This window comes from Lonchura striata, chromosome 3 (assembly GCF_050655825.1).
Source record: "Lonchura striata isolate lonStrDom1 chromosome 3, ASM5065582v1, whole genome shotgun sequence".
Classification (NCBI taxonomy): Eukaryota; Metazoa; Chordata; class Aves; order Passeriformes; family Estrildidae; genus Lonchura; species Lonchura striata.
This window is the reverse complement of record NC_140705.1, coordinates 96,231,554-96,253,304: the sequence shown is the minus strand read 5'-3', so window position 1 is coordinate 96,253,304 and position 21,751 is coordinate 96,231,554. Positions and strand designations below refer to the sequence as shown.

The 21,751-nt window shown below is 53.7% G+C and overlaps 3 protein-coding genes across 6 annotated transcripts; 1 reads left to right on the top strand and 2 right to left on the bottom strand.

The window, feature by feature from the left end:
* Nucleotides 1–1,128: 1,128 nt before the first annotated feature.
* Nucleotides 1,129–6,508, top strand: LOC110472823 (transmembrane protein 121). 4 transcript variants are annotated; one of them, XM_085575827.1, is made up of 4 exons: nt 1,129–1,239; nt 2,270–2,378; nt 3,681–3,784; nt 4,994–6,508. In XM_085575827.1, exon 4 carries the CDS (start codon nt 4,995–4,997, stop codon nt 5,925–5,927), a length of 933 nt encoding a protein of 310 aa, XP_085431953.1. In that variant the 5' UTR covers nt 1,129–1,239; nt 2,270–2,378; nt 3,681–3,784; nt 4,994; the 3' UTR covers nt 5,928–6,508. The 4 variants fall into 4 exon arrangements, with proteins under 4 accessions (XP_085431953.1, XP_021390554.2, XP_021390555.2 ...); XM_021534880.3 differs by lacking the exons at nt 1,129–1,239; nt 2,270–2,378 and adding an exon at nt 3,237–3,324; XM_021534878.3 differs by lacking the exons at nt 1,129–1,239; nt 2,270–2,378 and adding an exon at nt 3,263–3,324 and having other exon boundaries at nt 3,681–3,787.
* A 2,143-nt stretch (nt 6,509–8,651) lies between these two features.
* Nucleotides 8,652–16,791, bottom strand: RRP36 (ribosomal RNA processing 36). The gene is made up of 7 exons (XM_077781924.2): nt 16,575–16,791; nt 13,362–13,500; nt 10,459–10,525; nt 9,586–9,690; nt 9,389–9,463; nt 9,170–9,287; nt 8,652–8,932 (listed from the first exon to the last, which is right to left on the bottom strand). The coding sequence occupies exons 1-7, from the start codon at nt 16,774–16,776 to the stop codon at nt 8,793–8,795; spliced, it is 846 nt and encodes a 281-aa protein (XP_077638050.2). The 5' UTR covers nt 16,777–16,791; the 3' UTR covers nt 8,652–8,792.
* A 195-nt stretch (nt 16,792–16,986) lies between these two features.
* Nucleotides 16,987–20,600, bottom strand: LOC144245990 (neuronal PAS domain-containing protein 4-like). Its single transcript, XM_085575828.1, has 8 exons — nt 20,377–20,600; nt 19,682–19,848; nt 19,442–19,578; nt 19,146–19,251; nt 18,757–19,003; nt 18,380–18,489; nt 17,847–17,982; nt 16,987–17,587 (listed from the first exon to the last, which is right to left on the bottom strand). The coding sequence occupies exons 1-8, from the start codon at nt 20,475–20,477 to the stop codon at nt 17,296–17,298; spliced, it is 1,296 nt and encodes a 431-aa protein (XP_085431954.1). The 5' UTR covers nt 20,478–20,600; the 3' UTR covers nt 16,987–17,295.
* Between the last annotated feature and the right edge of the window lie 1,151 nt (nt 20,601–21,751).

The window sequence follows — 21,751 nt, the reverse complement described above, 5'->3', positions numbered from 1 at the left end:
ACAAGAGGACCTTTGCTTTCACCCTTGACAGCCTTTGTTCTCTAAGAACATTTTCTAGGGGATCTTAGCAGAGGCCTTTGTGTAAGACCAGCTGGACCAAGGATGAGCTGCATTTTCATAGCATTCTGCCAATTGATGTGGAAACCTGGGCTTTGCAGCCGAAGAGAGTCACACAATGGTCATGGCCTTATTCTCAGCATTTTCACTTATCATTGTTTGACCTCAGCTAGACATCACCACTGCCTTTCCCCAAAGCAGCTGCTGGCTTCAGAGGAGCTTGCTAAATCTAGGGTCTTGATTTACCCTGAGAAAACCCACTGCAGTCCCTCCCCAGCTGTTTGCTTTTATCCATTTGCTTTCTAGTCTGAGTCACCATTCCTGGCTATTTGTGTGATACTTTAATAGCATTGAGTGCTCTAGGTTTTCAGCAATGCCTGCTCACTTCCAGATCAGAGGCACCTTCCTTCTGAGCCCAGGGCAGCCTGCTGAGGTGACTGCCTTCCAGACACTTCCCAAGGGCTGGCAGTCCTGCTGCTCCCCCTTTCCCCCACCTTTCTGAAGGATGCCCATCACTTCCAGCCACCTCTGCTCTGCCCTGGGACTGTCATGGTTTACAATCTGTGATGCTTTCTCAGAGCTGTTGGAGCTCAGGGCACAGTCCCCAGGTCATAAATGGTATTTCCCTGTTGCAACCACCACTTGCAGTTTCTGGTTGATGAGGTTGCTCTTTTTTGCTGTTTTCCCTGGAAGGATGTTCAGTAGGACTGAGGTGCATTTCTCTGCCTCTTTCCCTCCAGCCAGTTCCCTTCAAGTACTTCTTGCAGCTCACTTGGGGTTTTTTTTGCCTTCTGGCTTTTTTTTGCAGATGAATTTGTGCATTTGTTCTGAGGTTGTTTCAATATGCTTTATTTATTTTGGGGTTTGTCTACATAGCCCACTCTTCCCTTTTTTCCTGTCTTCATGTTTTATTGACTTTGTGCCTACAACATGACCTACCCACAGCTGTGTTCTTCCACACATGGTGGATTTCCCCATTCTTTTAGGTCAAAATTATTGTGTGTTTTTCACTGCAAGTTATCTTCCAGCTTAAACAGAGGCTGATAGAGTTGTCATCACATTCAGCTGCTTTCCCAGCTCCTCTTATGCTGAGACCTTTCTGTGTGCCAGCCACCCACTGAGGTCTGCTTCGTTGTGGATAAGATCCTTGAGGACATCAGGGAAATGCTCTTCAGCATCCAGGTAACCCATTTGAAATGTGCCTTCATAAAAGCCTTTTACTTATTTTCTTTTATGTGTCACAGTTTGAAGCTCTCAGCACGGTCCCCAGACTACTGCCAGCCTTTCTCCATTACAGCCACTGCTTGTTGTTCCTTGCTGACAAACTTCCTCTGCTTCCCGCAGCGCCCCTTTGAGGATGTTAACGTGACTGATGGATTTCTCCATCTGTCTCCCAACAGCCTTTGAGTGCATTGCTGTCGCTGCCCAAAGGGACTTTTTAGCGCCAGTGATGGGGTGAAGGTGTCATGGACAGAACAGGGCTAAGGTGAAGATACTTCTCCACCCAGGTCTGGAGCTGGCAGCAGCCAGAGAGCAGCTATGTGCCTGGGAACCCTGGTGTACCCTCTGTGGTTCCTTTACATTTTATCCATGATACAGTTGCATCCACATACCAACACTCTGGCAACCCGGTTCCAGCACTGTTTTAGAGAAGCACAAAATAATCTGTTCTTGTTCTGGCTCCTTATTTTCATGTGCCTTGTTAAAGCAGCTCTTTACTGCTTCCCACGCAAATGTTGTCACCTCTCGTCCTAGTCTCTAGTGGAGACTCAGGGGTTTTATGATTCCAGCTCATGGATGAATCATCTTGTCTTTAGCCCTATTGCTTGGTAGGTTCCTTCAGCACCTCTGTCCTGCCTCTATCATGTGGATACCTCTGTGGTGTCCCCCTCCATGGGCAGAGGCCTTTTGCTCCTCCCTGCATCCTGCAAGAGACTGCTCAGATAGTGAGAGCCAGTGCTTCTGTGTCCTGGAGGAAAGAAGTAGATTTTTGCAGTGTTGGCTTGCCCTCTTGTGCCTCATGTTGCTCTCCACTCGAGTTGCAAGGTCTCCTTTCATTTTTGGAGGCAGTTTGCTTTGGCTGCTTTATTCCGCTGCTCTTTCAGCCCGTCTGGGGATTGCTGTTTATTCCTGGGTTAGGAGAATGCTCCCACAGCCAAACTCCTTACCTTGTTGCACCTGGCTAACCCAGAGCTCTGCTCCTTTTACACAGGACCTCCACCTGCCTCCATCAACCAGTCCACACTGTGGGACACGTGAGCTAAGCTTGGATGCTTAGCTAAGCACTGGTCCAGTGCCTCCATTTGCCAAGGACACCACAGGTTAGATTTATGTGTTACTGGTGGCAGCTGAGATTCCCCCAGGGCATTAGATCCAACAGGGACCTACAGCCACTCTGTCAGCAGCTGGATGCAAGGGTTGCACTTCCCTTGGCACTGTGAAACTTGCACTTGTCCTTGCTCTCAGATCTATGCCTGTTTTTGCTCATAGCCCATCTCCAGAGGTCTTAGAGCTTCCCTGTCTTCCAAAATGTATGTACAGTGAGCATTTCAGAGAGAAAATACACTGAAAAACCTTCCCTGTGTAGCTAAGACCTACATCACTCAGAAGAAAGTTTGGAGTTAAATGCAAGAAGCTGCTTAGGCTGATAGAAGAGCAGTTGCAGAGGGGTATGTCCACCAGGGTAATCGAAACCCTTTGCCTTCCCTGGCCCGCTCTATCTGGACACAAGCCTCTGGTGGTGCCAAGCCCACCTGTACCAGAGCCCGGCGAGGCTGGGGCTCTCCAGGACCCTGCAGACCGGCACGGCTGGGTGTCAGGTCATGAGTTCCCCTGCCTTCTCCGCCCAGCAAGGTCAGGTCGCGGCCCCAGTCCCTCCTGGAGGGCAGACATTCTTGTCAGGCCAGGCTTCCCAGGGCGCCGCTGGTTCGCCCGGGGCCTCTGCTGGGCGGCGGCCCGTGGGTCTGGCAGGGGCAGGACGGGGGCTGGACACGCGTGGGGATGCAGGCGGCGGCCCCGGGGCGGCAGCGGATGGGGACAGGCGGGCGGCGGGAGCGAGCCCGGGCAGGGGCAGCGGACCCGGCGGGGCGGCGGGCGGCGCCGGGCCCGCGGGTGAGGCGGGGGCCGCCGCAGTCCCCGCCCGCCGCCCGCCGGGAGGGGCCGAGCGCCGCCGCCGCAGAGCCGCCGCCGCCGGGCCGCGCCGGGCGATGCCGCGCCGGGCCCGGGGCCGCCGCCGCCGCCGCCCTGCGCCCCGGGGAGCCGCCCGAGGTAAGCGGGGCCCGGGGGGGACGGCAGGCCGGGCGCCCGCGGCCGGCGGGCAGCGCCTGCCCCCGGCAGGCCCGGCCGCTGTGGGCGGGGGGCTCGGGACGGGCGGGGCCGGGGCGCCCCGGCGCTCGCAGGGACGGAGCTCGGCGGGGCGGCCCGGGGCGGGCGCCCGTCCGGCAGGGCCGTGCCGAGCCGGGGCCTGGGATAGCCCCAGCCCCCGCGGAGGCTCGGCTAGGCCGTGGGGTGCCAGGCGGGTGAGCCCCCGGCCGTGCGGCGTGCTCCAGATGTGCCACATCCACGGGTCCCCCATGCCCGCCGGCCTCTGATCCCTCCCCCTGAGAGGCACCTGTGTCTGACAGGTTCAGGCTTCGCTGCCTCCCGCAACGTGCCAGGATGCTGCTGGGCCCAGGGATGCACGACTGCGCCGGACGCCTGCTCCCTCAGCCAAAAAGCAGGAGTTCAGGTAGCTTGTGCCCAGGGCCCTGTGCCATCAATGTCAGCACCAGGAGCAGCCATGTGCAGGGTGACCATTAACTGTGCAGCCACCATCCTGCTCCCAGGCATTTGCTCCGTGGTCAAGTGCCACCTGTTCGCTGCCCCCTGGACGAGCAGGATGGTGTCCCGGGCGTGCACAGCCCAGGCGTGGCAGAGGCGGGCTCCGCGTGGGCAGCCCTCGTGCAGCACTGTGCCACACAGTCATCAGCCCAGTTTCATCCTCCATTTCATCCGGGGGACTGGCTCCCCTCCAGAGCAGCTGCCAAGTTCTGCCTGGTGAGGCCCCAGCTCTGTCCTCCCTCCTTGCCTCTGAAGGCAGCAGCCTGCAGCTGTGCTTGCTCAGGGGGAGGGAGTCTGACAGCCCTGGTGCCACGCAAGACAGGCAGGGTGCTTCTGGGGACAGTGCCTTGCTCTGCCTCAGCCCAGGAAATCTGAGCATCCCACAGAACTTCAGGGCCTATTGCAGAGCTCCTTGTGTCCAGGAGCTTTGGGCTTGTGCTGCTTTTTCTTGCTTTTGGTTTACGGTATTGGGGCAGGGTGGGCCTTGGCAAATAGCTCTAGGCAAAGCTCTTGTGGGGTGTGAACCTGAAGGAAACTGAATATTGGGCCGATTTTTTCCCTCCTATCCAAGACAGCCAGGCTAAAAAAAAGCCAGGCTTCATCTTGTGCTGTGCATGAAAATAAAAAGACTAAAAAGAGCAGTCCTGGATCATAGCATTTAAGGGTCTGCTTGGGTTAAACACGTAAGTCTAGTCTTGGCTTGCCTTGTGGGGGGAAAATATAAGGAGTACCACTGGCTGGGAAATCCCACAGAAAATAAGGCATGTACCCTTCATGGTGGCAGAGGCTAGTCAGTGTCATGAGCTACCAGAAGAGGCAGTGGGATCCCAAGTGCTTAGTGTCCCAGGTGTCCAGCCTGCCTGACCATGTGCTTCCTAGGAGCTGGGTTTTAGCCAGCACATGCCACCAGGATGGCCTGGTCTGTCTCAGCTCTTTGGCTAGAAATCTGCATGTTTGGGACAAACCAGGCACATAGGATGGGAGAAATTTATGAATGGCTCCCTCCTTTCTTTCAGCCACCCACAGCTGTTGAGGAGAGGGTGGCAGAAGGGGGCCCAAGGGTGGGAAAAGGAAATCTCAGCAACTCCCTGATGACCCTGCCTGTTCCTCTGTGCAGGATGGTTCCCCCACCACCTGTCAGCAAGCCCCATGTGTGCCTCTCCACAGTGCTCATCATGACCAGCCTCGTCCTCATGGATGCCTACCTGGTGGAGCAGAGCCAGGGCTCCAGGAAGTTGGGCATCTGTGTCATGGTGGCAGTGGGTGACATATGCTTCCTGCTGGTCCTCCGCTATGTGGCTATCTGGGTTGGGGCAGAGGTAAAGACAGCTAAGCGAGGATATGCCATGATCCTCTGGTTCCTGTACGTCTTTGTTCTGGAGATCAAAGTCTACTTTGTATACCAGAATTACAAAGCTGACCGGAAAAGCTTGGATCTCATAGCCCGCAAAGCGTTGACCTTGCTGCTCTCCATCTGCATCCCGGCTCTCTATGTGTTGTTGGTGGCCACAGAGCACATGGAGTATGTCAGAACATTCAAGAAGAAGGAAGATCTCCGCAACCGCCTTTTCTGGGTCATTGTGGACATGCTGGACGTGCTGGACATCCAGGCCAACCTGTGGGAGCCTCAGAAGAAAGGGCTGCCGCTCTGGGCTGAGGGCATCATGTTTTTCTACTGCTACATTTTGCTCCTGGTCCTGCCGTGCGTGTCTCTGTGCGAGATCAGCATGCAGGGGATCGGCATCGTGCCGCACCGGATGATGCTGTACCCCATGCTGAGCATGCTCACCGTCAACATCGCCACCATCTTCATCCGAGGCAGCAACATGATCTTCTTCAGGGATGCCCGGGTCTCCAGCATCTTCATGGGCAAGAACATGCTGGCCATTGGGATGAAGGTCTGTATGTTTGTGCAGTACCAGCGGCACCAGCACCACGCTCCCCCAGGGCCGGACCCACAGCACAGCACCCCGGCCCAGCCGCCCACGGGGCTGCGCAAGGCCCAGGACCAACCTGCCTGCCCCGAGGAGCTGGCCCAGGACAACACGTGACAAGTCAGCAGGAGCTAGAGCCTGGGCATCCCCATGCCTGGCCATACCTACAAACCTGGGGCAGTCTGCACAATGCCCCGCCTGGACAGAGGGCAACGACCCTGCTCCCTCCTTCCCTGGGCAAAAGGGCTCAGGGCCCTGAGGGGCGCATGGCGAGCACCCCCACAGCAGCCTCCGTAAGGCTGCAGAGCCATTTGGAACCTCAGCACCCCAGCAGGTAAAACAGCAGAGCAGGGGACAAGGCTAGGGCTGCCTGCCATGAGTTGTGTCTGGGTGAGGCCAGGCAGCCCTACCTGGTGCCAGGCTCCCCATGCAGCACTGCTCTCTGGCCAGCCAGGGTACCACACGGGGACACAGTGGGTCACCCACTTTTCTGTTGTGGGGCCCTGGCTCCAGTGTGGTCCTTGGCAGCAGCCTGCTCCTCACTGTGTGAGCCGAGGTCTCCATGCAGGGGGAGCAAGGCCTGGGCCTTTCCCTGCTGTCACCCCTCTCAGCCAGCTGCAGGCCTGGGGGGACCCAAAAAGGGGTGACTGTCCTTTTTTTGTATCTCCCTCTTTGCAATAAAAGACCTGAGCCCTGCAGCCTTTTCATGTCTGTGTCCCTGCCAGCAGGCAGATCCCCCCCACTCTTCTGGGGGCCTTGTGTGACGTGGGTGTCTGTTCAGCTGTAGAGTGTGTGGAGAGGCTCACTTGGTGACCACCTAGGGCTGGGGACAGCATCCCAGGCCACTGGGTCTGGAGCCATTCGTCCTGGCCCACAGATCCCACAAAAGCAGCCCTGGGCAACCAGATCCTGTGAGCATCTGATGGGCTCTGAGGGTGTCACTGACAGGGTGCATGTGGCAGCATTGTCAGCCACCACCGCCTGTGCAACCGGTGTAGTTACATCAACTGGGACCAGTCACGCCCAGAAACACCTACAGCAAGTCCTCACACTCCAGCTGGAGGGACACCAGTGCAGGTCTGCCCAAATTGCCTTGAAAACAAGGAAAATAAGCCAAGAGCAGACCCCAGCAGTAGAAAGCTCTTTGGAGATGTTGGAAGCATCTGCTTCCCTTGGAGCTGGTGCTGTTGATGCTGCCTCCTTCCCAATACCCTGAGTGACATCTCAGCCTGGCTGAGCTGGGAAACACCTCAGGGCTTCCCCTGCTGGGCCCAGGAGCTGGCAGGCACACGGGCCACAGGCTCACTGCTGACCACCACCGTGCTGAGCAGAAGCAGGCGACATTGCAGGCAGGCACAGGCTGCAGCAGGAAGACCTTTCATTCCAGAGGGGCAGGAGGGGAAAGCAGGACCATTCTGGGGGTGCACCAGCCTTGCATCTGCTGCACCAAACCTACAAGCAGCAGGGGATGGGGACACACCGACTCAGGAATGCTGAGGAGTGCCATATGACCCCTCAGCAAGGCCCTGGCAGCAGATCTCTAGCCAGGCTGGCACATCCCAGGTCTACTGCCTTCCCCCAGTTCCACTAAGTCCTCTCACCAGAGCAGAACTTGCGTCACCCACAGGAACTACAGTGGAGGTAAGTGGTTCAGCAACACCCTCAGGCCAGCTGAACTGCTCCTTGCTCCATGTTTTGTTCCCAGCAAGGTCTGTCCCCCAAACACCTGTGGCCATCCACACAGCACAGCTGTGCCCAGGCACTCTCCCAGCACACTCTGACCTGATCTGTCACACTGGGATTATCTGAGCCATCCCCTTGTCAGCACAGCCATGGCAGACAGGGGAAAAAAGGAAAAAAGCAAGAGGGCTGATGGGATATTAGAGAGAGGCATTGACTCCCCTAAGGTCAAACACCTTTGTAACAGGCTTATAGTGGGAATAAAGGAAAACAGGTACATATTTAATCAGTTTCCTAGAAGCTCAAAAAACCCTGTGGAGATGACCCTGAGAAACCAAGCTGCTCTGAAGGAGAGATGTGAAGCAGCAATACCTGAGCAGTCAGAGCATGCCCCTTGTATGAGGAAGGCCAGTCACACCTAGATCTGCCTCACCAGGAGCAGCCCACATGGAGTAATCCTCTCACCTTTACTCCTCTCTTGCGAGATACTGATCCATGCTGGGCCACCAAAAGATAGCTGTTGGTTGTCTGGGCTGACTCCAATTGAGTATGTGAAAGGTGTCAGAGGCTGGAGCACTGCTAGGAAAGGCTGAGGAAACAGGATTCATTCACCCTTAGGAAGAAAAGACTTTGGGGAGACCTTACAGCATCCCTTTCACATCCACCCCTCAGACCTGAGAGAAAGCTGCTGAGAAGACAGAGCCAGGCACTTCACTGAGAACAAGACAATGATTATGGACTAACACCAGGCAGTTTTCCTGGATGAGGAAACAAAAAGTTCCATCTTGAGAACCTGAAGCAGTAAAGCAGAGGCCCAGAGAGGTAAAGGTATCTGTCCTTAGACATTATCAGATCCCACCAAAGCAGCCCTGGGCAACCTGATCTGAAGTCAGGGTTGCTGCTCTGAGCAGGGATTGTGCCACATCCTTTTCTGCCTCAGTGGAAGTCTGAAAGAACCTAGAGTAGAGTCAGCAGTGCAGTCACGCTTTCCTTGCTAGAGTTAGAAATGAGCAGGGCAAGGGCAAAGACAGCTGTCATCATCATCAGCATCTGCATGACACACTTGTCACCACCCAGGCATGATCTAAACCACAAGCAAAGCTGATACTTCAGCTACAAAAAAAAAAAAAAAAAAAAAAAAAAAAAAAAATAAAAAAAAATTAGTTCCTTCAGACCCTGCTCTGCTGCCTTACAGCACCACTGTACAGTGGAAGGCAGATCCTGGGAAGAGGGATAACCATCCTCCAAGCCTGGCCAAGGCAGAATGAGCCAGTGCCAGACAAGAGCATGACTGTCCAACAGTCACAAGTTCTTTTGTGAGGGCAGATGGCGCTTGTCTTTTATGGCATTCCTCTTCCTCTTCTTGTTCAAGAAGCTCTCCAGCTTTCCGCTCCTCTTCAGCTCTGCATACTTCTCGGCTAGTTCCAATTTCCGCTTCTCAGCTGTAGAGGAGAGAGAAGTCAAGTTTTAAACTGAAGCCCAAAACATCTCTACAGAGCAGCCCCTTCTCACCTCTCCCTCCCTGGTCCAGGCTTAGCTTGTCCCTTGAGTACCAGCACTAGAACAATTCCCCCACAGCTGTGTGGAATAGTATGGACACCTTGCTCCCAGTGCTTGAAATTCCTGCCAGCAGTACTCCCTCTAGATCTTGCTGCAGCATGCTCACACCAAGTACTTACATTTCTTTAGGAAGAAGGGTTTCTTTCCCTGCTTGGCCAATTCCCTCTGTTGTCTTTTCAAAGACAGCTCTCTCTCTCTCAGCTTCTGCTGTTTTTTCTGTGCCTGTTCCTGCTGTGTCTGTACAAAAAGGATGGTCTGTGTCAGCATCAAGGCAGACCTTGGGTCACACATCCTCTCTCCTGGTGCCTCTCAGAGAGGAGATGCTGCACAGAACTCACCATACGGTTCAGGAGCCGCTGAAGTTTCTCCTTCTGTTCCATGTTCCGGCATTTCTTCAGCTGCTTCTGAACCATCTGAAGAAGAGAGCAGAAAGCTGCATGACTGCCTGCCTGCCACCTCCACTGTGAAAAGCCTTTGAAGAAGTAGCCCCTGCCAAGCAAGGTTCTCCCATGCAAGGACAGGCACAGAGCATCACCTCTTTCTCCTGCTTCTTGATGCTGTCCAGGAAGCTGTATGTCTTCATAAATATTTCAGGCTTATACTCTCCAGACAAGTCATCAAATCGAGGGTCTCTCTGGACCTGTCAGCAGGGAAGGCAAGAGCTGTAACCAGTGTTACCCTGTTAACAGCCTGCTCACTCTCCCTTTGTGTATCAGCCAATTTTTTTCTCCAGCAATGTTATGCTCCCACCACTGAAATACCTGCAGCTGGCAAAGATTGAGTACAACAGTCAAGGTGGCATCCCCAAAGTCATGCCTGCATCAAGTTTATCATGCAACAGACATCTCCATATGCAAGTCTGTAACCCAGAAATATCCAGGAATAACAGCAGGAGTGCTGCTGTCAAACACCTGCAACTCCCAGACCAAAAGCTGGCTGAATATCTGTTGTCAAGGTGATGGATTTGGGAACTCAAACCTATCTAGATTTTCACAGATTAACTGGGTCAAGTCATGCAAAAAGGGTGGGACAAAAAGGTCTCTAACTGTGAAAATTACCGTATTCTGATGATCCTGCAATGCTAAGTCAAAAGTTACATTCAGACTGGAAAGCAGATGGACATCTGAACTTCTGGAATTAGTACTGAACAATGACCATGGTTTGCAGTGGAACTGTCATTGGTGGCTGTGACTGCACCTTCTAGAAACATCTGGGTCACAAACTCTCAAGTTAACCTGCAGCTGCTCCAACCCACCCATTGTTCTCCCCAGGGAAACACTGTCACTGTCTGCACTCCCCAGTGGTCCTCCAGAAGTAGCCTGTGCCATCTGCAGTAACCCCATTCCCAAGTGTGTGCCCTGTCAGCAGTGCTAAGGCAAGTCCTGAACTGGAAAGGGGCAGCACCCACCTTCTTCCTAACAGGGACGACTTGTCGCAGGAAAGGTACAGGCTTCTTGGCTGACATCTCCAATGGCCTGAAAACAAGAAAAATGTATTTAAGATGAGCAAATGTCAGAATAAGGCCCAAGCTAATATGCTGGGAGGTCATTTGGACCCTCAGAAGAATATTACTGCACAACAGACTCTCCCAGCTCAATCCTCACCATGATACCTATAGAAAGCAAAGAGGTGACTCAGTCGAAAGCCACAGAAGGCTATAATAACCAAATATATCAATATGTAGTTAAAACAACTCTATAAAGAACCTGGAACAGCTCCACTATATCAAGTGAAAACCCACCACCTGCATCAATAAATGTGTTGTACTGATTATTCCTCTCATGAAGTCACAGAATGGCTGGGGGTGGAAGGAACCTTTCCTAAAGCAGAGTTACCTAGGAGCAGATTGCACAGGATTGCCTCCAGGTGGGCTTTAAATATCTCCAGAGAAGGAGACTCCACAACCTAACTAGTAGCTTGTTCCAGTGCTCAGTCACCCTCACAATAAAGAAGTTTTTCCTCATATTCAGGTGAAACTCCCTGTGTTTCAGTACTGCCCCTTGTCTTGTCACTCGATGCCACTGAAAAGAGCCTGGCCCCATCCTCATGACACCTGCCCTTTACATATTTCCAGTGATAAAGTCCCCTCAGTCATCTTTTCTCCGGGCTAAACAGTCCCAGCTACCTCAACCTGTTGTCATAGGAGAGATGCTCCAATCCCCTAATCTTTTTTGGGTTTTTTTTTGTTTGTTTGTTTTTTTCTCTCTCTCTACTGGACCCACCCTCTCCAGGAGCTCCATGTCTCTCTTGTCCTGAGGATCCCAGAACTGGGCACAGCACTCCAGACTGGCCTCACCAGGGCTGAGTAGAGTGGCAGGATCACCTCCCTGACCTGCTGGCACTGCAGTTCCCAGTGCACCCCAGGATCCCACTGGCCTTCTTGTCCCTCAGGGCACTGCTGGCCATGGACAGCACCCCCAGTCCTTCTCTGCAGAGCTGCTGCCCAGCAGGTCACCCCAGCCTGTGCTGGTGCCTGGGGTTGTTCCTCCCCACGTGCAGGACCCTGCACTTGTCGTTGCTGAATTCCAGGAGGTTCTTTGCTGCCCAGTTTGTCCAGGTCTCATGAAATGGCAGCACAGCCCTCTGTGGACCAGCTACTCCTCCCAACTTTATGCTCTCAGCATAAATTTGCTGAGGGACGCCCTACCCCCTTCACCCACTGATGAAAGAGTTGAACAGTAGTGGACCAGTACTGACCCCCAGGGACACCACCAGTGACAGGCCTCCAACTGGATCTTGTGCCACTGATGATGACCCTCTGAGTTCTGCCATTCAGCCAGTTCTCAATCCACCTCACTGTCATTCATCTAATCCACACTTCCTGAGCCTTCCATACTTGCCTAAGAGGATGTTAAGGGAGTTGGTGTCAAAAGCTTTGCTAAAGTCAGGGCACATAACATCCACTGCATCCATACATACCACTTCCAAGAAACTTCTTTTCTTCTACATGCTTAAAGATGGCCTCCAGAATTAAGTGCTCTATCACCTTTCCAGGACTAGTTTGTAGTTTCCCAAGTTCTCCCTTCTTGCCCTTTCTAAAGACTGAAATGACACTGGCTTCCCTCCAGACCTTAGGCACGTCTCCTGCTCTCCATGCCCTTTCACAGATGACAGAGAGAAGCTGAGCAATAACACCTGCCACGAGCACCCACAGGCAGCCACAACTGACACTGGGGCAGGAGCACAAACCCCACAGGCACAAATTTCCAAATCCCTTTTAGAGCAGCATTCAGTGTATTCTCACATCCCCTGAAGCCACAACCCTGCACAATGCTCTGGAGTCACTGCTGAAGCCAGCTCAGTGCCAGAGGATTTTCCTGAAGCCCTTTCTTTAAGAAGTTCACTTCCATAACAAAAACATGAGAGAAAAAGCATGTGGGATTTACAGCAATACATTACTTAAAGGATTAGAGGAATTAAACAAAAGCAGAATTATGCAAACTGTGTGGCAGAAATAGACACCGAGAAAAGATGTTGCACTACAAAAAATCCCCCAGAGTTTTGGGTAAAAAGTAAAGCAGAAACATTATCCTAACCAACCCTTTATGGCAGGAGAAATGTATTTTGTGTTCTGTGCTTGTGCATTGAGCAGAGATTCAGAAATAAGATAGGGAGTACCAGTGTAACAGAGGAAACCCGTTCAAATCACTTGAGTGCCACTGTGAGGACTGAAAACTAGCTAAATACTGCAAATAAGGGGTAAGGGTATTGCTGTTACCAGTGGGGGCCTGTGGAGAAGTGTAAAAAGGTATGATAGCTTTTGTTGTGTTGAATACAGGGAAAAGTCTGTGATGGTGTACTGTAGAGAGGGAAAAAAGGAAAATGAACACAGACAAGCCACAGATGAGACAGCAGCAGAAGGATGAATGGAATTCCAGAACAATGGCCTGTGACTGTAACTCCAGCCAGTGAGAGCCAGGCAGAAAATACTGATAAGATGGAAGGAGTTTAGGAACCAGCAGGGCAACTATTTCAGGTCACAGTGGACACTGTCATACAGCTTGAGAGCCACACCATGCCAAGGGTTACAAGTGCCTTAATACAGTGTATAAAGGCATTGAGTGCTAATTTAACTGTCAAGTGACAGGTGGCTGCTGGGGATTTGGAGAGAACAGGATATTAAGAGCTCTGAAAACAGCACCAGACCATTCTCAAATGAAACTATAATGACAGGCATTATTTTCCAGTACATTAAAGGAGATCTATGCCAGCTCCAAGGCAACATCACTGCTGTGAGGAGCTCCCAGTGTAATTTCTGGAATGCAGAGAGCACATATACACATTTTTCTGATCACAGAAGAACCTCTTTACCCCTTTTTGCCCTGTTGATGTTTCAGTGTAGCTTTGGTAGGCTTCACAGTTTTCTTCCCACCAGGCACCTTCTTGCTCACTCTCATCCTTGCATCACTCTGCACCCGCAGGAGTTCCTCAAAAGACATGTCAGATTGATCTGGAAGAGAGCACAGGGTACACCTGAACTGAACAGCTTCTCAAGGCACTTCTCATGCCCAAACTCCAAGAGGGATGTCTCAGAGCTTGACACAGTGACACAAGCATAATGGTGCTATCCCTGTACAACTGCATGGCAGAAAGAAAGCACTGCATCTCTCAGCCTCTGATTCCTCTCCCATTGATCACTTCAGTCTTTACCACTAGAACAGAGCAGCCTCCCCCTCTCCTCAGAGTGCTTTGCTTCTCTTTCTGCTCAACAGCACACACAAGACCAGTGCAAAGTTTTTACCTACTACAAAGAGCAGTATGAGCTCTACACTGGGCACTGCGAATTCTGAGGGATCACCTTTTAGTCCTGACTTTACCACGTTAATGTTTCTTTAATAATCCTTAATGTCAGTAACCTTTAATGCTTCTCATAACCAGAATGCAAAAATATTATAATCTCTATTATCATACTATTCTTTATTCTAGATTTATAATTCTAGGCATTCAGAACCAACAACTGGAAGTATTTCTTCAGTCAGTACTTGGATATACTCATTCCACTCTTGTGTAAGGGCAAGAAGGGGTTTGCACTGTGTCCCTTTTGGAAGGAAAAGCCTTGGCAAACTGACTTAGGTGGTGTTTGCCTGCTCAGCACCTCTGAGCAGTGACAGGCACATGGTCTTTCTGAGCCTTTGCGATACAAAACACACCAGCTGTGGCCCAGCAGGGACCATCACAGCCTGTCTGTGATACCTTGGCTGCATGCCAGGTGCCCTCCAAGCTTCTCTTGTAGCCCACTCACTCCCAAACCTTTCCCGCAGAAACACAAAACACTGTCCTGTGAGCAAGGTTTGTGTGTGCTCTGCCAGTTCCAGAAAGCAACATGAGGTCAGTCACACTGGCTCAGAGCATGGATTCATCCCAAGCACTCTCATCCTGGCAATAACCAAGACTTTCAGAAACTATTTTCATCATCCAGAAAATATAATGGGTACAGCCAAGAGCTGCCTCAGTAAATGTTTTCATTTTGCTTGTTCTGAATGCTCAGGAACTCTGCTCTGATGATGCTCATTAGTGCTCTGAGGTGGGATACAGGAACAGTGACTATCCAGTCTGCTGCACAAGGGACAAAGGAAATGTGAATGCAGCATGATTTCACTGCACTGCTTCCCCTAAGCAGCCCCCCTTATCCAAATTCTGAACAAGGACAGAGAAAGGACAAAGAAAGCATTAAAAGAAAGAAAAAAAAACGTGGAAGATACTCTCAACACTTGATGAAGACAAGGCACCATCACTTGCACTCCAATATTCCATTTGGTTGAAATTCCAAAACAATACTGTTTAAATAGCAAAAACTTCAATGAAAATGAGATAAAGACACCATACAAAATGATGCTAAAAGGAGATTTGGTATAAATCAGACAAAGCAAAGGCATGCAGAGTTTCCATTATAAAGTATTTCATTACTGGTACAGGAGACCAAACCTGACTACTTGAAACCTAACAGGGAAATGATTTCCACATGGTAGTATCAGTCCACAAAATATATCCTACTGTCTATTTGAAGGAGACTGAATTAACCACTCACAGTGATAAAAACATCACTATAAAAAAAGAGGCACTCACTGCTGGGCAGCAGATTTGACAACTGTGCGTGTGAAAAGGCTCTGGTTAAAAAGGTAGGATTAGCTTATTTTCCTTGTTCCTTGCAATCTTTCTTGAGGGCTTAATTTCCCCATTTTTTTCATTCCTTTTTCTCCCCTTAGAATATAACTTACATATTTTCTGCTGTCTCTGTCGTCCATTTAATTTTCTCTCTTGACATTTTTCCCTTCGTCCATTATTCTGTGGATTGTTTCCTTCTTTTTGCACCTCTTGATAAGCTACTCTTACCTGCTGATAACAGGGGCATTTCCTGCTCTCAAGCACAGCCTCCTCGTGCTTCCTCTCCTCCCACAGACTCCTGTGACACATGGACCCCTTATGCCATCCTCAGCTGAACCTGCAGGGAGCTATACAACCTGCAGAGCACATCAGTGTCCAGAATGCAAGAACAGATGGTCTAAATAAATACCTGATATCTGCCCAGTCGTTCCCTGCTGGGAAAAAGTCAGTGCTGGACTCCAATATAACTACTCCTGCTCCAGAAAAAAGACCACAGAGGGCCTTGACAGATGGCAAAAGCAAAACTGCTGTTCCATTCCCATCCAGCTGTGGGAAGGATAGAGTACTTGTCAGTGATCCTCTCTCTGAGCTTTGCTCACCATTTCATCACCAGAGGAAAACAAAATGCCTACAAAAGATGGTGAGGCACCTTGCCCACCTCTGAATCCTACTGCCAAAAGCTCACCTCTAGAGATGTGCTTCGCCCATGGCCCCACACAGACACACCCTGAAGACCCTTTCACAAGGCAGTGACTCCTCACACCTGTGACAAGCTGTGTTGTGCCCTGCAGCTGACACCAATGTCCACTCCCTCACAATTCCCTTAAAGGAATTTCCTTAAAGGGAATTGTATTGTATTTTTTGTAAGGTTTTCATTCTCACTTGGATTGTTCTGAGATGAGGAAACAAAACTGTGTTTGCTGCTGTGGATGAGAACCCCCAATCTGCGACCCTCAGCCCGGCCTGTGCCCACAGCCATGCACCGCCTGCTTCTTGCACCCTCATGTCCTGCACGTCTGGCCTGGCCCAGAGCATGGTCCCGGAGATGTGTGACACCTCCCGCAGCAGCCCGGCCTAGTGCGAGGCGTGTCCCGGCCAGGGCACGGGGGTGGAACTGGGTAATGCTTAAAGTCAATGCAACCCATTTTATGGTTCTGTGATTGCACGCACAGGGAAGGAGACTGGGGACAAGAGGCCCCTACACGCGTTTGTTCCAGGGCCCTCTCACCCAGCTCCAGCGCAAACCCTGCTGCCGATCCTCAGCTGCTCAGCCGGGCAGGCGAGGCAGGGATGCGCGAGCTGCAATACGAGAGGGCACCGGGCCGCTCGGCAGCTCCTTCCACCGAGCGAGCGCCGGGAGCCGCGCCCCGAGCTGAGGCCGCCGCCTTTCCCGGAGCCGTTCCCGCCGGGCCCCCTCACCTCTCCCGCCAGCCCCGGCCACGCTCCCGCCGTCGTCGCTCTCGTCACTGGAGCCAGAGCTCTCCTCCGCCGGCTCCAGCCTCCCGAGCGGCTGCTCCGCGGCCGCCTCTTCCTCGCTCTCTGTGGCGGCGGCGGCGGCGGCGGCTCGTCCCCGTCCCTGCGTCCATCCCCGTCCCGGCGCCCGTCCCCGTCCCGGCGCCATCGGCCCCGGGACCGGCTCCGCCCCGGAACGGCCCGCGCGCTCCGCGGAACCGGAAGCGGGGCACGCGCAGGCAGAGGCAGTTACGTGGGAGAGCGGCGTTTATTGTTTGTTTCGGTTTTTTTTTTTTTGGGAGGGGGGGTGTTTGGTATTTTTTGGTTTTTTTTTTTTTTGTTTTTTTTTTTTTTTTTTTTTTGTTTTTTTTTTAACAAAAATCCTTCCTTTCTGAGGAATGGCTCGAGTACACAAAGGTCCTGGTAATATCCAACTAAATCGTCAATAAGTGTTTTTAAGTGCAAGCTCTGGATCTCTTTGCCCCGTAGACTGAGCCGTCCTGATGCCGGATCTATCGCAGCCTAGACTAAGTTCCTAATACAAGCACCAAGTGTATGAAACGAAGGTTTGCCATGGCTTCCAACTGGATCAGCTGCAGCTGTTAGAAGTGACCAGCAGACTGAAAGGAGATGTGGATACATACAGGGGCCTGTATTAGGAAAGGTACAGCCGGCAGACCAAGGGGTGTCAGCATCTCTGAACACTTGACACCTGTGAAAGCACACTTGGAATGTTGCATCCTATTTTCTGTTCGAAAGGAAACCGAAGGAACTGGGGAGGGTGCAGCAGAGAGTTCCCAAGGCAGACAGAGGCATCGTCTTCGGCTTCCTCGGGATGAGGCCAGCGGCGGGGCGCGGCGGGCGGCGAGAGGCTGTCGGCCAGGGCGCGGAGCTGCTCGGCCAGCCGGCCGAGATCCCGGCCCGCGGGCGGGGCGGCGGCGCGGGGCTGCCGGGCGCGCAGGTGGGCCGCCTCCTCCTCCCTGCGGCGGACACGGGGTAAGAGACAGCCTGGGGGCCCTGGCTGAGCGGCAGGTGCCGGTGATGCAGCCGCCACCCCCCGGGACCCCGCTCACCTGAGGCAGCGGCAGGTGCAGGTGATGCAGCCGCCACCCCCCGGGACCCCGCTCACCTGAGGCAGCGGCAGGTGCCGGTGATGCAGCCGCCACCCCCGGGACCCCGCTCACCTGAGGCAGCGGCAGGTGCAGGTGATGCAGCCGCCACCCCCGGGACCCCGCTCACCTGAGGCAGCGGCAGGTGCAGGTGATGCAGCCGCCGTCCCGCCGCGCCCACACGCGCAGCCAGGTCCAGGCGCGGTCCCTGCGCAGCACTCGCAGCACGGCGGTCCCCGCTGCCGGCCCGGCCCCGGCCCCCAGCGCTGCGGGCAAAGGAAGGGACTGCGTGAGCCGGCAGCAGGGCATGGCCTCGGGCTGCCTCATGGACTGCCGCCGGTCACTAGTCTAGCACCAGCGGGACAGAAGCAACACAGAGCAGTCAGGTCCGCAGCAGTCCTGCCCTCCCAAAGAGATAGGGTTCAGGTGGGCTTGTGCCTCTTCTGTATTCTGTGACAAAGCAGGATGCCCATCCCTAGCTTGGAAACTACTTATAGACAGTGTATGAGCTGTGCAACTACTTCCCTGCCTCATCCTTTTTGGAGGAGGGAGTCACAACAGGGAGGGCTGAATTCCCTTTGTCGCTGCTGTCCTGGATAGCCACGTTTCAGGCAGACCATGGAGCAAGGGGACAGCAGGCACATTCCTGCGTATGACACTCACCCACGGCCCTGTGCTGGGCAGCTGCCAGGTCAGCATCCTCAGGGTGCAGGAGGCTGTACCACGACTGGCTGACCAACTCCTCCCGGTGGTAGCCTAGGTGGTAGGTGACACTGGGGAAGACAAGGGGAGTGGGGACTGAGTGCTGTATGGAGCCTGCACCATGTCAGGAAGGAGCAGCTGCTGCATGATGGAGGATGAAACAACAGGGGTACAGAAATAAGTTGTAAATGCGGGGAGAGGTTTGGGAGGCGTTTGTGAGAGTCTCAGTGCTCATGCAGTGTCTAGCCTGCATCCCACACACAGGCTTGGTGAAGGGAAATTATTCTTGCCAGCTGAGATGTACAGCTGGGTCTGTGGTGCAAGCAGGCACCCCTCACCTCTCCGTGACATCAATAAACGTCATGTCCAGGAGATGCATGCTCTGGAATATGTCATCCTGGAAAGCAGCTTCGCCATCGGTGGGGGACTGCACAATGGGTGTGCAGAGGGCCAGGAAGGCTGTGGTGGAGGGGGAGGGTGGCCAGTGCAGGGCCACAAAGCGCCCACACACTGCTACGACCCGATTCCCCCCATGCTGCAGCCGGAACGCCTTGGACGTGCGCATCTCACTGACAAAAGTGACTTCTGCAGGGAAACACACCATTCAGAGTGGGTCAGGAGCTCTCTTGCTCTGCTCCCAGCAGGGCTGGCCCTGGCTGTCTAATCACAGCCAAAGACCACAGCAGGGTGGCAAGATCCATGAGATTCCAGCTGAGGCCTCCCTTACCCCTGCCAGGCTCCTCCCGAGCAAGGAGGAGCTTCTTGTGCACATCCTCCCCTGGTCGCCCATCCAGGATGTCAAAGACCGTGTCCCCCTGGGCAAGCAGCTCCACCTGGCAAAGAGGGGGCTGCCCTCAGAGACTGTGTGTCTGTCTCAGTGGGCCCTGACTGGCACTGTGGGTGCATAACCTGCTGGAGCCACAGCCCAGCATCTGCTGAGGCAGCATGCTGTGCAGGCAATAAAGGCACCAGGATGGGTACAGGGACAGTGACTGCAAATGCCCAGTAAGCAGCAGGCCTTACCACGGAGAGGCCCAGGACCTGAGCCACGTTCTCTGAGATGTAGACCAGCTTGCTGTCTGCTGAGAGCACAAGCAGAAATCCCGGGAGCAGGGAGAGAAGTTCTGTGCCAAGGGCCGGTCCCACAGGAGGAGCCAAGCCTGCAGGGAGGGGGATGAGGGTGAAGTGCTGTCTTGGATGAGGCAGGGGCAGTGCCCCCACACAGAGCCAAGCAAGTGTGGAGTACAGCAGTGCTGAGGGTACCTGGAGGGAACAGCTGAGCCCCTCGCAGCCGGAGGCACACCAGGGCCATGGTGTGAAGGTAGGAGAGCCGCTCCTTCTCCTGTGCAGAGATGGGCAGCAGGGAGCGCAGTGCCTGCAGCTCTGCATTGATCTGGTCTCGGCGAGCCTTGGAAGCACTCTTGGTTGACCTGCAAAGCCAGGCACCTGGGACATGTGTCCAGGGAGGGGAAGGGACAGCATTCCCTGCCTGTCATTGTGGGAAGAATTGTGAATTGTGAGCTTGGGGATATGGAGTGGAGATGCTCAGCACCCATGCCAGCTGCTGCCTCTAGGAGAGCAAACCTTGTGGGCACAGGCAGAGGCGCTCAAGCCTATCTGGGGCACACGCTGCTAGTATGGCTGGTGCCTCCCTGCTGGGCACTAGGTTGGATAATGACCTGTACTTTGGTGGGGTGCCCATGTGACACAACCTCCCACCAAACCCCAACAGGATGGAAACTGCATCCAGTGCTGGAATGTACGCCCCAGCCCAGTACAAGATACCTTTCCTCCTAAACCACCTAAAATACCTCTGCCCCTCCTCCCCATGCACCAGCTGGCAGTTCCACTGTGCCAGACCGGTGTCAGCACCTTGCAAGTGCCATCAGACCCTACACCAGCTATCCCGGGGTTCTGGGAGGCCATCCCAGCCCTGAGGGAAGTGGGAGAGAGCTCACCTGAACGGCCTTGAGGCGCTGGGCGCCTGCTTGGCCCTCGTGGGCAGGCAGCTCATCTCTGCCTGCAGTGGCCGGTGGCAGTGGCTGCAGAAGATGGTCATGCTGCTGGGGCTGGGATGGCCTGGAGCTGGCAGGGAACCGCTGTCTCCTTCGCCTCTGGCTGTAGCTGAACCTGCTGACCCTGCTGCTCCTGGCCTCCTTTTGTACCCTCCCGGGGTGCAGAGGCCAAGCCACTCACGGCGAGAATTACCTCTTGTGACGCAACTCCAAACAGCTCAGTGCTATTTTTAGAAGGCAGGCTGCTAAAAATAGCCCTTGCAACCAGCTGAAATTTGAGAGGGGAAGTAATAAAACGAAGCCAGGGTCTTTAAAGCAAACCTGCCGCTCAGGAGGGGGCAGTGACAAAGGCAGCAGGGATCTCCATGTGGGGCACACATCTGCCACCAGCTCCTGCCAGCCCTACAGAACATCCTGTGTCCAGTCTGCTTGACTGGGAGCTGCTCTCCAGCATCACTGATGACTGACCTGGGTGCTGGGAGAAGGAGCTGATAAGCCAGGAAAATACACTGGAGACACCTGGACTGAGGTGGTGAGCAGTGTCCCACACCCAGGCCTGCAGTAGGTTCCTGACAGAGGCAGGTTAGAGCCACAGCACCCCTGAACCCAAGCGAACCCTTTAAGAGGAGTGGGGTGTCAGTGACCCCTCTCCCTGATGAGCCCCTTTTCTTCCCAGAGAAGACTTCTCCCCCACAAAGGTTTGCTCTCCTAGAGGCAGCTGGCATGGGGTGCTGAGCCTTTCTGGGGTCTGTTGTCTCCACTCCATGCCCCAGAGACTGTGATTCCTCTCAGTGACAGCCATTCATGGACAGAATGGAGGAGCCTCTGTGCTCAGCACCACATAACCCAGCACAGGGACTCTGGGTGCTCAGGGGGCACTTCCCAGTGCCTGGCACCCTGCAAGGAGAGTAAGCTTGGTGCTTCAGTGCACAGCAAAAAAACTCCATCATTTATTTCACAGCTTGAGAGGGTGCCTGTGGCTGAGGCAGTGATAGAGGAAGGGAGTTAGAGCTGCTGGACAACACATGGTAGATGTTCACCTAAGTCCTCTTGGTAACCTGCAGGTGCCAAGGACCACAACGGATGAGCTGAGGCTGGGGCTGCTCCTCCTCAGCTAGATGTGCTGTCACAGCACACCCTATTTCCCTCCAGGCCACTGATGCTCATCACGGGGAGGTGCTGCCAGTGTGTGAAGAACAAGCTCTTGTCACAATTGTGGGGCCTTTTGTTCTCTTGCCACGGGGATTTCACTGCTCTCATGCCACTCCAGACTTCTCCATTGTGCTTGCATTGGCCACCTCCTGAAGGATGAGGAGCC

Excerpts from the sequence above, each read along its gene's own strand:
- LOC144245990 (XM_085575828.1), bottom strand. The coding sequence starts at position 20,477 with ATGACCATCTTCTGCAGCCACTGCCACCGGCCACTGCAGGCAGAGATG. Across the intron at positions 19,849-20,376 it reads AGCGCCTCAAGGCCGTTCAG|GTCAACCAAGAGTGCTTCCA; the intron begins GTGAGCTCTCTC and ends CTGGCTTTGCAG. Across the intron at positions 19,252-19,441 it reads AGGTCCTGGGCCTCTCCGTG|GTGGAGCTGCTTGCCCAGGG; the intron begins GTAAGGCCTGCT and ends CCTCTTTGCCAG.
- RRP36 (XM_077781924.2), bottom strand. The coding sequence starts at position 16,776 with ATGGCGCCGGGACGGGGACGGGCGCCGGGACGGGGATGGACGCAGGGA. Across the intron at positions 9,691-10,458 it reads TCGTCCCTGTTAGGAAGAAG|GTCCAGAGAGACCCTCGATT; the intron begins GTGGGTGCTGCC and ends CCCTGCTGACAG. Across the intron at positions 9,464-9,585 it reads TCAAGAAGCAGGAGAAAGAG|ATGGTTCAGAAGCAGCTGAA; the intron begins GTGATGCTCTGT and ends TCTCTTCTTCAG.
- LOC110472823 (XM_085575827.1), top strand. The coding sequence starts at position 4,995 with ATGGTTCCCCCACCACCTGTCAGCAAGCCCCATGTGTGCCTCTCCACA.